The 14609-nt window shown below is 37.6% G+C and overlaps 1 protein-coding gene across 1 annotated transcript in view; it reads left to right on the top strand.

The window, feature by feature from the left end:
* LOC122203126 overlaps positions 1 to 14609 on the top strand; it is an 87096-nt gene that overhangs the window by 7598 nt on the left and 64889 nt on the right. Inside the window, exon 4 of the mRNA XM_042909687.1 lies at positions 1590 to 2040. Within this exon, the coding sequence (XP_042765621.1) occupies positions 1590 to 2040 (451 nt within the window). The remainder of the gene's footprint in view (positions 1 to 1589; positions 2041 to 14609) is intronic.

Raw genomic sequence — 14609 nt, 5'->3', positions numbered from 1 at the left:
CTTTTCATTTTGATGTAGCCTCAAGAGTTTATTTTTGCTTTTATTTCCCTTGCTTCAGGAGATATTTCTAGAAAAATGTTGCTATCGCTGATGTCAGATTACTGCCTTTGTTCTCTTCAAAATTTTATGGTTGTGGGTCTCACACTTAGGTCTTTAATCGAATTCAAATTTATTTTTGTGTGTGGTGTAATAAAGTGGTCCAGCTTCATTCCTTTATGCCAGTACCATACTGTTTTCCTGTCACTTGGTAATATAACTTGAACTTTGGAATTGTGATACCTCCAGTTTTGTTTTGTTTTGTTTTGTTTTGTTTTTCAAGATTGTTCTGGCTATTAAAGGTCTTTCATGGTTCCATACAAATTTTAGAATTATTTGTTCTAGTTCTGTTGGTATTTTCATAGGGATTGCATTAAATCTGTAGATCGCTTTAGGTAGTATAGGCATTTTAAAAATATTTGTTCTTCCAACCCATGATCACTGAGTATCTTTCCAGTTCTTTGCATAATCTTGAATTTCTTTCATCAAATGTTTTACAGTTTTCAGAGGATAGGTCTTTCACCTCTTTAAGTTTATTTTTAGATATTTTATTGTTTTTGGTGCAATTGTAAGTGGGATTGTTTTCTTAATTTCGTTTTTTGCTTTCTGTACATTGATTTTGTATCCTGCAACATTACTCAATTTACCACTTCTAGTAGTTTTTTGGTGGAGTCTTTAGAGTTTTCTGGATATAGTATCGTGTCATCTGCATATAGTAAGAGTTTTACTTCCTTACCAATTTGGATGCCTTGTATTACTTTATGTTGTCTAATTGCTGTGGTTAGGACTTCTAGTACTGTGTTAACTGAAGGTGACAAGAGTGGACATCCTTGGATTTTGACATTGAGGTCACTTTAGAGTTTGAGGTATCAGAAGTGAATTTGAGACAGTCCTTACCATTTACAAAATGATTTCTATTTAAACCAGTAATAATGCCATTCAACTAGTACTATAAAATACATACAAGAGTAGAGGTTTTTCATAAATGGGTGCTTTGTGCTACCCTTGATTTGTTTGAGGTGTCTGTTATCTCAGTCTGTAATTCTCCCCCCTTTTCCCCCTAATTTTTATTTTTTGAGCTTATTTTCTGTATTCATTTTTGACCCTTGGCTTTCCTCATTCCATTCCTCATTATTAAACTTTTCTCTGTTGACCCTTGCACTAAGTCTTGTCTATTACTACCCACTGCCACATTTGTCTCCTCTTCTGCTTGTTTCTCTGCTTCTCCCATTATTCCTTATCTTGTAGTCTCTTTTCTTCCAGATTTTCTTCAGTCTCTGATATATCTTTTTACCTCTACTCACCATTCTACTTTTTGCATGGTGCTTTTCATCTTGATAGTTGACTGTCTCCTCAGTATGTAAAGCTTTCCCTCTTGCTTTATGATGTTCTCAATGTGTTCTGTCTTAGCATCCTCATCTTCCACACTGTGATGCTATTTTACAAACATGCTGGCTAATAAATAATCCATATATATTTCATTTGGATCATTCAATTTACCTTTCTTTCTGAACAGAGAACGAGTGAAATTGCTTTTCTCTATATTATTTCAGCTAAAGAGAGCAAAACTATCAATGTGAATTCAGCTTCGAGGCAAAAGATTCCTCCAACCATAGAACTGCCTTACAATATTTCTGACACCCTTCATATGAATGCTTCCCAGAGTTTCACGTATAGAAGAGCTTGTGAACAAGATAATGGGTTTGAAAGAAAACAGAGAAGCCCTTCTGGAAAAAAACAACATAAGTGTGATGAATGTGGCAAAGTCTTCAGTCAGAGCTCAGCCCTTATCCTACATCATAGAATCCACAGTGGAGAGAAACCTTATGCATGTGATGTGTGTGCGAAGGCTTTCAGCCGAAGTGCAGTCCTGATTCAGCATCGAAGAACTCACACTGGGGAAAAACCCTACAAGTGTCATGAATGTGGGAAAGCCTTTAGTCAGAGCTCAAATCTTCTCAGACATAGGAAAAGACACACTAAAGAAAAAGTCCCATCAGTGTTGTAAGGGAATCAAAGCATTTGCTCAGAGCTTTGTCAGCAGGATAAGACAGAAAGCACACACACTCTTTTAGAATTTCAGTAGTTTTTAGTGGGCACTGGTTTGCTTTCAAAAGTCATAAGAGCTACAGGAGAGAATGTAGAATATCTTCTATCAACATTGTTTGCTTTTCTGCTTATCAGAAAGCAATGTCAATCCAGATGTTTGAGATTCTAAAGCTGAATTCAAATTTCCATCCCCAGGGCAGCTCTTGCTTGAAAAGATATTCCCAAACATATTCTATTTCCATTACTAACACAAGTAATAAACTAGTATATTTCTTTTTAGACAAACATATTTTCCCTGTTGAGAAGGAATCAGTATCAAGATAAGTGTTTTCTTCTATTCCATAACTTGAGCATTGGAGTTCTCAGACCAAAGATTAGAGCATTTTAAAATTTTTTACCATTTGTTCTCTTACCAGATTCAAAATACGAGAATAGGATTGAGGAAACTCAAAAGAATTGATACCTTCACACCTAGGCTGAAATGTCCAGGTTCATTGTTAGGAGGCAGATGAGTAAAGGCACTTAATCTCTTATGGAAATTCACAAAAGCCTATATACTATTGATGATACTAAGTAGTTTCCTATGTAGGAAATAAATAATTTCCTTTTCAATGTAATTTGGAAATAAACCCGTGAAAACATTAAGATGGCTCTACATGTCTTAGGAACATTCTACATAAGGAACATTCTACTAATAAAAAGAGCTATCTGTGGGTGCTCATATAAGGTTCATGGTCATCTTAAAATGAAAAAAGGGAGATGAAAACACTGTCCCATTAAGACTGATACAATACAAATATTAGCAAGTGTGGCGTGTGATGGAGAAGTACCACAGCTTACATGGAAAAGGAAAAGGAAACCCTTAACAACTAACCACTATCCTTCACTGTTCTTCATGGCCCCCTTTCTGGCATAAATCAGCTGTGAATATGTTTCAGGCATCACAAGACAACCTTTTCAGGGTCTTATGCATGCTTAGTAAGGCTTGTTTGTAGACCGGTTGTCAGGACATGAGACCCTGGGTTTTGATGCTCCCGTACAAAAGAAGACATTACCAAATTTCAATTTAAAGAGTCCACTGAGGGGCGCCTGGGTGGCTCAGTTGGTTAAGCGTCCGACTTCAGCTCAGGTCACGATCTCACAGTCCGTGAGTTCGAGCCCCGCGTCGGGCTCTGGGCTGACGTCTCAGAGCCTGGAGCCTGCTTCAGATTCTGTGTCTCCCTCTCTCTCTGACCCTCCCCCGTTCATGCTCTGTCTCTCTCTGTCTCAAAAATAAAATAAAACGTTAAAAAAAAAAATTTAAGAGTCCACTGAGTTTTACCCATAGTTAAATTAATTAGATTTCTTGTTTAAAAATAAAATGACTGACTTGTATGTTATTAAAATTATTCTGACAGTGTACAACATAACGTTTCCTTTTCTAGAGATTCTTGATAAAACTATTACAAGAATACATGCATTATAATGTTTTTTGTGGTGCCACAGTTACCCAATATGGAAAGCAAACATCAGAAATGAAAGTCTTCAGGAGAAGGGAAGAGGGGACTCATAGTAAACTTCTTTGTCTGAGCGGGTTTCTTGTGAAGTATAAACATTGCATTATCAGAAAATCCAACCATATATAGTGCTTAGAGTAACTCCAGACCCAAATATGGGATTACTATGCTCTACTCAGAATATTAATAACATAAGATTGGTAAGGAGAGAGGTGAATATAAATTGTAATTACAGAATTTTCTGATAGTGATTATACTTTGTAGCTGTAGTTAATAGGAATATAGGGTTTTGTATATTTTCAGTTATTAAAAGTGTAGGAGTCTTTATTTGGGCTCATTCTGTTCATAATTAAAGAAAGGAACAAGCCATCTATTAAAGCAGCAAATGCCTCAGAAATATGTATTGTGAATTATTGCTTAATTATTGAAAGAGTTTGTTGTTACTATGTGAATAAAATGACAGAATCTTAATCAAGTGTTCTGAGGGAAGTTGTCTTCACTTGGTGCTGCCATAAACCTTAAAAGGTTGTATTCCCTGCATTGTGAGTAATCTGAATTTCTCCACAAGAAGGTGGTATGAGTCATATCATCTAAGTTCATGACGAAACTTTTAAGACTGTTGCTGTGTACTTGAGTGATCTTGCACTTATAAAAGTCATTTACTTAGGGGTGCCTGGGTGGCTCAGTCGGTTGGGTGTCTGACTTTGGCTCAGGTCATGATCTCATGGTTTTTGAGTTCAAGCCCCGTGTCTGGCTCTGTGCTGACAGCTTGGAGCCTGGAGCCTGGAGCCTGCTTTGGATTATGTGTCTCCCTCTCTGCCCCACCCCACTCATGCTCTGTATCTCTCTTCTTCAGATATAAATAAACATTAAAAACATTTTTTAAAAAGTCACCTAATGAGTGGAAGGGGCTAGTTTATTTAAATGGAGAATTAATATGATTTCGGCTAACCTTGATTTTTAAAATTAGCATGATATTAGCACCCCTATTAGATTAATTCCCACAGATGTTGAATACTCCCAAATGAAATCGGTATTTTTAAGAATTTAACTTCATCTTGGCCTTTAATATTAGCTATAAGCCTATGTTCTCTCTTTACATGAAACCAGATCACACGTTTATCATTGTCCTTAAACTTACCTGTATCAGGAATGATTCTGGATGCAAAATCCACCTTTGATGGTTTAAACAAATAAGGTTTTGTAACCAGAAAGCTGGAGGTTAGTTGATGCTGGCTGTCAATCAGCAGCTGAACAACAACTGGTCTGGATGTGGTCTCTGCCCTTTGGTCATTCCCTCATGTTTATTTTATCAGACAAGAGAGCTTCAGGAATAACATCCAGGATCAAGTCAGGAAGAAAAAGGAAGTGGAGCTCCAGCAATGACCATCTCCTTTACTAGGAAAAGTAAAAGCTTTCCAAGAATCCCCAGCAAAATTCTGCTATGTTTCCTTTTTGCAAATGTGTTTCAGAAAGCATGGGTTTTCAATCTCTAGAGGGGAAGCAGCAGGACAGGTGGGGATTGGGAATGACAATGGGTCAGCCAACAATGTTTACTATACTCCTTGGCCACCTCTTCATGGGCAGATGGCTATGATTTTGCCTCCTGCATTACAGGGGGGAAAAATAACTTAAAAAAACTCCCTGCCATCAAATTTGCCAACCTATCTACACTTCGCCCATCATTTCCCATCTTCAGAATGAAAGAGGGGTCTCGCTGGCCCCTCGTCATTCCTTCTCACCTCTGAAGGACCTTGGCTGCCGTTAGTAATTACCTATCCCCTCTTCTATTTCTTCATCCTTTGCCTTCCTTGAGAATGCATCTCTTCAATATTTAAAGATGGTGATGTGACTGACCCTCCAACTCTATACTTTTCTGGTACATCCACAAAATTTGAGATGGTAGCTAATCCCTGAGTGAGGGGGAGCAAAGTGACTTAGCTTTGACTTCATATGCTTCCATTTCTTTCAACCAAAATGATCTTTCAAAAACATATGCTTGATCATGTCACTTCCTTGCTCAAAACATACGCTTCCCATTGCTTTTAATATACAGTTAGCTCCTAAAAGTTTTTGAGACTCTTCATGATCTGACCACAGCTTACCTCTTCAGTTTTATCTCTTGCTATTGCCTTCATACTCTATGCCAAAGATATTCTGAATTTTCAGAAGTTCTCCTGCCTCCAGCCTTTGCATGTGCTCCTTTTGAACTCTTAACATCTGCTGCACTTAACTCCTATGTATTCAGATTTTACCTTAGGCTTCTTCCAGGAAGCCTACCCTAACACTCTGAGAGTAGGCTGGGGACCACTACCACACCCTTCTATTTGTTACATAGCAGTCTGTTCTTACTGGTATTTATTACCCAAAATATTTTTAAAATATCAAGCTGCAAATATGGTCCCAAAGAAGAGGAGGAGGAGGAATGGTACTTTGGGAAGAAAGAAGACATGAGATAAATGAAAAGCCCTCTTGCCCCTGGTAATGATGAGGCAAAGAGATCAGACACAGGTGTCCCTTCATCTCTGCAGCCAATCCCTGCAGAAATGCCAGAGGGGATTGAAAGGGGAGAGGACTGCACCCCCTTCCTATTGATTGCATTGGAAAAGCAACTGCTGAAGAGACTTCCTATTTTCCAACACTGAACTATTGTAAAAATGGCATTGTAGTGCTAGGCAAAGGGCCTCTACCAGCTAACATCTCCATGCCCAATGGGGACCTTGGAAAAGAGCTGGTTGCACCACCTGGAGAGTTGGGACTGTTGCACAAACTTTGTGGATCTTATAGCTAAGAGCTGCAGGACCCAGTGGGCCCAGAATCAGCTGGGAGTCTCAGCCATACCTTACAGGGTGGTTAAAACTGATGTGGGGACAAATCACAAAGGAAGGGATACTGGCTTCCCGCCTAGTCAAAAGAACAGATCATTGGTTGCTATAAATTTGATGAGCAAGCACAACAGCAGACCAACTGTGAAGACTGGAGACTAGAAAAGGACAGCAAGCCCAACTGAGACCTAATCTATAGCACTACCTCACCTAGTGTGAGTGAAACCCCCTTCCCAGGTATCCAGATGGCAGAAAAGGGCAGAGCAAGGAATAGCCATGTTAGGGAGTTGAACTTAAAATGAAATGAATAATTAAATCCTTCCACTACCACCACCACCCACCCAATGGGGTGGAGATTCAAGAAGTAAAAACATCAGTTATAAGAAATTAGCTCCATTTTCCTTTGCATATTTGAGAAGAATTGTGATAACTTTTTACCCCACCAAACGGACACTTATATCTGCTTCTGTGTTGACCCTGCTATTTTATGTTTCTTGAAAGAATGAACTGACTCATTCACTGGTGTTCCAGAGGCATCTGGCACAGTACCTGACCCATAACAGGCACTTAATTACTTGTAGAATGAAAACATTTGCAAATTATATCTGATAAGGGATCAATATCCAGAATATATAAAGAACCCCTGCAACTCAACAACAACAACAAAAATCCCAAACAATCCATTTCAAAAATGGGCAAAGGACACGAATAGATATTTCTCCAAAGAAGATACACAAATGGCCAATAAGTACAGGAAAAGATGTTCAACACCACTAATCATTAGGGAAATGCAAATGAAAACTACAATGAGATATCCCCTCATACCCATTTAGGTGGCTTTGATTAAAAATACAAAAAGTAACAAATGTTGGCAAGGATATGGAGAAATCAGAACACTTGTGCATTGCTGATGGGAATGTGAAATGGTGTAGTCACTGTGGAAAACAGTTTTATAGCTCTTCAGAAAGCTGAACATAGAATAACCATATGATCGAGCAATTCCACTCCTAGGTATATATCCAGAAGAACTGAAAGCAGGGACTCAGACAGATACTTGAACACCCCGATCATAGCAGTATTACAGTAGCCAAAAGGTGAAAATAACCAAGTGTTCATTAATTGATCAATGGAAAAGCAAAATGTGAGAGATATATGTATATAATGGATATTTTTCAGCCTTAGAAAGCAACGAAACTTTGATAATGCTACAACATGGATGAAACTTGAAAACCTTTTATGCTAAGTGAAGGAAACCAAACACAAAAAAAGAAATATTGTACGATTTCATTTATATGAGGTGTGCAGAACAGGCAAATTTATAGAGACAAAATAGACTAGTGGTTATCAGTGTTGGGGGAAGAGGATGAGGAGTTGTTTAATAGTACAGAATTTCTGTGTGAGTTGATTAAAAAGTTCTGGAAATGGGTAGTATGATTGTTATATGACATTATGAATGTATTTAATGCCACTGAATTGTACACTTAAAAATGGTTAAAATGGTAAATTTTATGTATATTTTACCACAATTTTTAAAAAAAGCATTGGGGGAAACAAAGAGGAGATTACTTTTATATAATTCCTGCCCTAATAAAGTTCATATTCTAGCAAAAGCAGAAGTAAAAACCTTATGGAATGAATGTTGTTGAAAGGCGGAGGACCTGGGAGATAAAATCCAGACAAGTGTTTGGTGAAAGGACGACTGAATGTAAGCCCAAATAATGTTCTCTTTTCCACTAACGTTGAGGACAGGCAAGGATGAGACTACACTAGCAGCCTTAGAAGAAGATTTGGATGGACCATATAGACAAATCCTGGATGGCTAGTAAATAATATTAAAATTAGTTGTAATTTCCATCTTGAATTCAAAGTATTTCCTTGTATAAAGCTATATGCAAAATTAATTGTTGATTCCTGAAGTTTTACCTAATGTATGTATCTCATTTGGGTCTCTTAATCTTACTTGAATTTGAATTTAGCTCAGATTAACTAGTTTGTCTACAACTGAAGGATTATTTTTATTTAAAGGCTAGAATGACATTGGTTGGCAGCTTATATAACACATGGAACTCTAGTGTCTGAGCTAATGATCAGCAGGTAAACATCTGCTATCTTTTCCTATGCAACTTGGCTGACTCTAGTACATGGCAGAAGGAGTCGTCAGGATTCTAACTAGAATATCTCCATTTGGACAGGTCAGTAGGTTGCATTAGAACTGGATTAATCCATTAAACTTTGCTTTTATTCATCACCTATTAGCAGTCTTGTCACCTAAGTGATCATACAGTTTGACTTCTCAATATTCATTCAACCCCAAATTATTAATCTAAGCCAGTCATGGTAATCCTATTCTACCTGCAAGTAATTCTGATTTAGGAATGGGCATATCACCTAATCTGGGTCAATGAGACGCTAGGGGAAACCTGTTTTATGGTTTCCAGAAAAGTTTGCTTTCTCTAAAAGAGAGACATATAAAAGAGATGATACCTTTCTATCTCCAGATGCTGTTGTGGCTATGATGGCAGGCATTGCTGCTATAGCTGGCAGATGAAGCCGACACATGGAGGAAGGATCTAGGAAAACTACCTAGAAACAGGACTCAAGTCCTGAGGTACCATTCCTTTAAATACTTACATTAGAAAACAATCAAGGTTTAAGGGGCGCCTGGGTGGTTCAGTCAGCTGAGCGGCTCACTCTTGATTTGGGCTCAGGTCATGATCCCAGGGTTGTGGTTGTAGGATCAAGCCCTGCATCCATGCTTAGCATGGAGCCTGCTTAAGATTCTCCCTCTCCCTCTGCCCCTCGCCCCAACTTGTGTACTCTCTCTCTCTCTCAAATAAAAAAAAATTAAAAATTAAAAAATAAAAAGAATATAAGAAAGGTTTAAATTCAGTGACCTAATTATCTACCTTAAGAATCTAGGGGAAAAAATATAGGAATTTAAAGCCAAATAAGTAGAAGGCACAAAATGATAAAAAAATAAGAATAGAAGCTCGGTTCTAAAGAAGGTAGAGAAAGCACATTCCACTCTGTCTCTCTCTCCACAGAGAGATTCCCACAGAATCTGGGACAGAATGCATGAAGCAGCTGCTCCCTGAGGACTCCTCAAAGTAAATAACAGCAAGCAGATTGGGGAAGAAGATGAGAATCTGAAGTTCCCCTGAACTGCACTGAATTTACCCTTATTTCACTTTGGTATCTCCCAGCCTAGACTCAAAGGCAGCCTGAAACCCAGAAGTGCACACAGAAAGAGAACAGGAAGAACTCTAAGAGAAGTGCTCTGTGTCTTGCCAAAGAAAGGGGCTCCTAAGGTCAGAAACAATGGGGGAAACCCATATCTCTTTTTCTTCATTTGACTTCTCTCCTATCGTAGCCTTCCAGGCAATACTATGACAATGGCAGCAGCAGCAACACAGCAAGGACAGGGGTCACAGGGAAGTCATCTTAAACTCAGAGGGAGAGGAGCCCTTCTCTCTGATCTGAGGAGCTTTGGTTCCAAGAGTATGGTGCCAATCCCAATGGCTTTTTTTCTCTCTGTTTCCTATCATTGCTTGAACCAGGATGCAGATACAATTGAGAGAAGTAAATAGCAGAGCAAGGAAACAGAAAACCCCAGCTTTGTAGCTGGAAGACTATGAAGGGAGGCTTCAGGGAGCTAGGAAATGTTGAGTTTATTGCAAAGAGGAGAGAGATCAAGTGTAGTCCCCAAAAGTAATGGATGAACACCTCTACTTGCCTCTAAACTACACATGCATGGATCTGACCCTCAATAGCAGAGCACTGAGAACTGAGCTCCAGGGTAGACTACTTTCCCAGATCCAGATCGGCCACTGGGGAGCATGCACAAAGGACTGGAAATGTCTGAAAACTGAACTGACTTTGGAATGGCAGTCCTCACAGAACTTGGGGCCTGACTCTACCTAAGGCAACTGCCTGCTAAAACAAATCAACTTTCTGTTTAGGGTTTAAAAGATATCCAGAATCTGATAACATAGTATCAAAATGTGCAGGATATAATGCAAAATTATTAGGCATAGGAAGAACCAGGAATATCTCAATTTTCAAGGAAAAAGAAAATCAAATGCCACTGTCTAAATGACACACATGTTACAATTGTCAGAAAAAGACTTTAAATTAGTTGTTATAACCATGCTTAAGATGAAAGAATGAATGAATGGAGAGATAGAAAACATCAGGAAAGAAATCAAAGATATAAAGAAGACCCAAATGGAAATTTCACAGCTGAAAAAATACGACAACCAAAATATTCACTGGATGAGGTCAGCGGAAGAATGCAACTGACAGATGAAATAGACCAGCAGAAATTACCCAATGTAAACAACAGGGAGAATAACAGATTGAAAAACAAAATCCTTAATGAACGTGGGCACAAAAATCCTCAACATATGTTATCAAATTGAATTCAGCAATGTATAAAAACAATAAAACACCTGGAATGAGTGGGATTTACCCCAGGACTATCTGGTTGACCCTGTATTCAAAAATTAAAGTAATCCACCAGATTAGTAAATTCCAAAAAGAAAAACCACATTGTCATATCAGTTGATGCAGAAGAAGTATTTGACAAAATTCAGCATCCATTTATGTTACAAATAGAAGGTAATTTCCCCAGACTGATAAAGCGCATCTGTTAAAAACCTAGAGTTCACCACACACCAACTAGAATGGCCAAAATGTGAAACACCAACAGCACCAAATGCTGGTGAAGGTATGGAGCAACAGGAACTCAGTCATTGTTGGTGGGAATGCAAAATGGTACAGATACTTTGGAAGGCATTTTGGCAGTTTCTTACAAAACCAAACATACTCTCACCATATGATTCAGCAATCATGCTCCTCAGTATTTATCCAAAGAGGTTGAAAATGTATGTCCACACAAAAACCTGCACATGGATGTTTGTAGCAGCTTTATTCATAATTTCCAAAACTTGGAAGCAACCAAGGTGTCCCTTCAGTAGGTGAATAGATGCATAAACTGTGGTACACCCAGATAATGGAATATTATTCAGTGCTAAAAATAAATGAGCTCTCAAGCCATGAAGACACATGGTGAAACCTTAAGTGCATAAGACTAAATAAAAGAAGTCCATCTGTAAAGATTACATATATATGATTCCACTATATAGTGGACTTTCTGGAAAAGACAAAACTATGGAGACAAAAAGATCAGTAGTTGCTGGTGTAGGGGAGAAGAAATAGGCAAAGTACAGAGGATTTTTAGGGCAGTTAAAATACTCTGTATATAGATATCATAATGATGGATATGTCATTATACACTTGTCCAGACTCATAGAATGTACAATACCAAGAGTGAACCCCAAGGTACACCATGGACTTTGAGTGATTATGATGTGTCAATATAGGTTCGTCCTTGGTAAAAAAATGTACCATTCTGGTGAGTGGTGTCGACAATGGGGAAGGCTATGCATGTGTGGAGGTTGGGGGTATATGGAAAACCTCTCTACCTCCTTCTCAATGTGGTTGTAAACCTAAAACTGCTCTAAAAATATATAAAGTCTCAAAACAAAACAAAAAACATAGTCATTATCATACTTAGTTATGAAAGACTGAATCCCTTTCCCCCTAAGACTAGGAACAAAGAAAGTTTGTCCACTCTTTCCATTCCTACACAGCATTGTGTTGGAAGTCCTAGTCAGTGCAATAAGGCAAGAAAAAGAAGAGTAATACAGTTTAGAAGTTAAGAAATACACTTTCTCTATTTGTGGATAACATGATTATCCACAGAGAAAATTCCACTGAATCTATTAAAAAAGCTTCTAATAGAATTGTGATGGTTAATTTATGTGTCAACTTTACTGGGTTAAGGGATGCCCAGATAGCTGATAAAACATTATTTCTGAGTGTGTCTGTAAGGGTATCTCTAGATGAGATTAGTATTTGTGTCAGTAGACTGAGGAAAGAAGTTCACCCTCACCAATTATGGGTGGGTATTATCCAATCCCTTGAGAGTCTGAACAGAACTAAAAAGGCAAAGGAAGGGCACATTTGCTCTCTTTGCTTCAACTGAGACATCCATCTTCTCCTGCCTCTAGTACAGCAACCAGACGAAAGTATATCACCAGCTTTCCTGGTTCTCCAGTTTGCAGACAGCAGACTGTGGGACTTCTCAGCCTCCATGACTGCATGAGCCAATTCCTCTAATAAGTCTCTTTATATATATGTTATAAATTGATCCTATTTCTGTTTCTCTGGAGAACCTTGACTAATACAGGAGTTTGTTAAGGTTGTAGGATAAAAGTCAATACTCAAAAATCAATTGCAGTTGATCCTTGAACAATGTGGGGTTAGGGGCACCAAACTACCTGCACAGTCAAAAATCCACATATAGGGGTGCCTGGGTGGCTCAGTTGGTTAAGCATCCGACTTTGGCTCAGGCCATGATCTCACGGTTTGTGGGTTTGAGCCCTGCGTCAGGCTCTGTGCTGACAGCTCAGAGCCTGGAGCCTGCTTCAGATTCTGTGTCTCCCCCTCTCTCTGCCCCTCCCACGCTCATGCTCTGTCTCTCTCTCTCTTAATACTAAATAAACATAAAAAAAATTTTTTTAAATCCATATATAATTTTTGACTCTCCAAAAATGTAACTACTAATAGCCTACCTTTGACTAGAAGAATTACCTATAATGTAGTCAACTAACACAAATTTATACATTATATACTGTATTCTTATAATAAAGTAAGCTAGAGAAAAAATGGTATTAAGAAAATCATAGGAAAGAGAAAATACATGTACAGTACTGTGCTGTATTTATTCATTTTTAATCCCCGTGTAAGCAGATCCACACAGTTCAAATGCATGTTGTCAATGGTCAGCTGTATATTTATAAATATTGGCCATGTACAACTAGATATTTTAACATATCATTTTAGATAGCTCCAAAAAGCAGTTGGTGCTCAGGAATAAATTGAACAAAATATGGGAAGGATCTGTACACTGAAATCTACAAAGTGCTGATGAATAAAATCTAAGAAGATCAAGCATAGGAAATATAGTCAACACTATCATAATAAGTTTGTATGACACTAGATGGTAACTACATTTATCAAAGTGAGCATTTCATCATGTATATAATTGTTGAATCACTATGTTATACACCTGAAACTAATATATTGTATGTCAACTACACTTTAATTAAAAATAAAAAATTTTTAAATCAAAGATCAAACCGAATGGTGAGATATCATGTATTGATTGATGGATTCAATATAATTAACATGCCAGTTGTCCATAAGTTGATCAATAGATTTAATGTAATTCTGATAGAAATTCCAGTAGGATATTTTTGTAGATATATATAGACAACTAATTCTAAAAGTTATATGGAGTGCTAATATCTGAAATAATTTTGAAAAAAAAACAAAGTTGGAGGATTCATGCTACCAGATTTTTAACAATTATGATAAAGCTATCGTAATCAAGGTTATAGTATTAGCAAAGAGACACATAGATTAGTATAATAGGCTAGAGAGTTTGGAAATAGACCCACAAAAATATGGCTGATTGATTTTTTATAAAGATGCAAAGGCAATTGAAACAAACTTCTTATCAAATAGAATAACTGAACATCTATATGCAAACCCTCTCCCCACGTAAACCCCAACTTATAATTCATACATTATACAAAAATTAATACACAATAAATCATGTACCTAATATTAAATATAAAAATATAAAACTTTTTAGAAGAAAACATGAGAGACTCTTCATGTCCTAGTGTTATGTATTCTTAGTTATGACACCAAAAGCCCTGTGAAAGACAACAATGGATGAATTGAAGTTCAAAATTAACATTTTTCTCTGTAAAACATACTATTAAGAATAAAATTCAAGCTACAGACTGGGAGAAGATTTGCAAGTGGTAAGACAAAAGACTTTTATCTAGAATATATATAGAACTTCAAAAATTTATCAGTAAAAAAATTTTTTTAAAAGAGGTGGATTGGGAGTGGGGGTACTTGAACAGACACTTCACAGAAGAGTATTTATGGATGGCAAACAAGCAAATGAAAAGTTTCTACACATTATTAAACTTTAGGGAAATGCAAATTAAAACTATGATGAGCGGCATCCAAGGGTGGCTCAGTCAGTTAAGTGTCCCCCTCTTGATCTCAGTTCAGGTCTTGATCTCATGGTCATAAGTTCAAGCCCTGCTTTGGGCTCAGCGCT

The sequence above is a fragment of the Panthera leo genome, chromosome D3 (genome assembly GCF_018350215.1).
Source record: "Panthera leo isolate Ple1 chromosome D3, P.leo_Ple1_pat1.1, whole genome shotgun sequence".
Lineage (NCBI taxonomy): Eukaryota > Metazoa > Chordata > Mammalia > Carnivora > Felidae > Panthera > Panthera leo.
The sequence above is the reverse complement of the archived record's forward strand: the minus strand, read 5'-3'. Positions and strand labels throughout refer to the sequence as shown.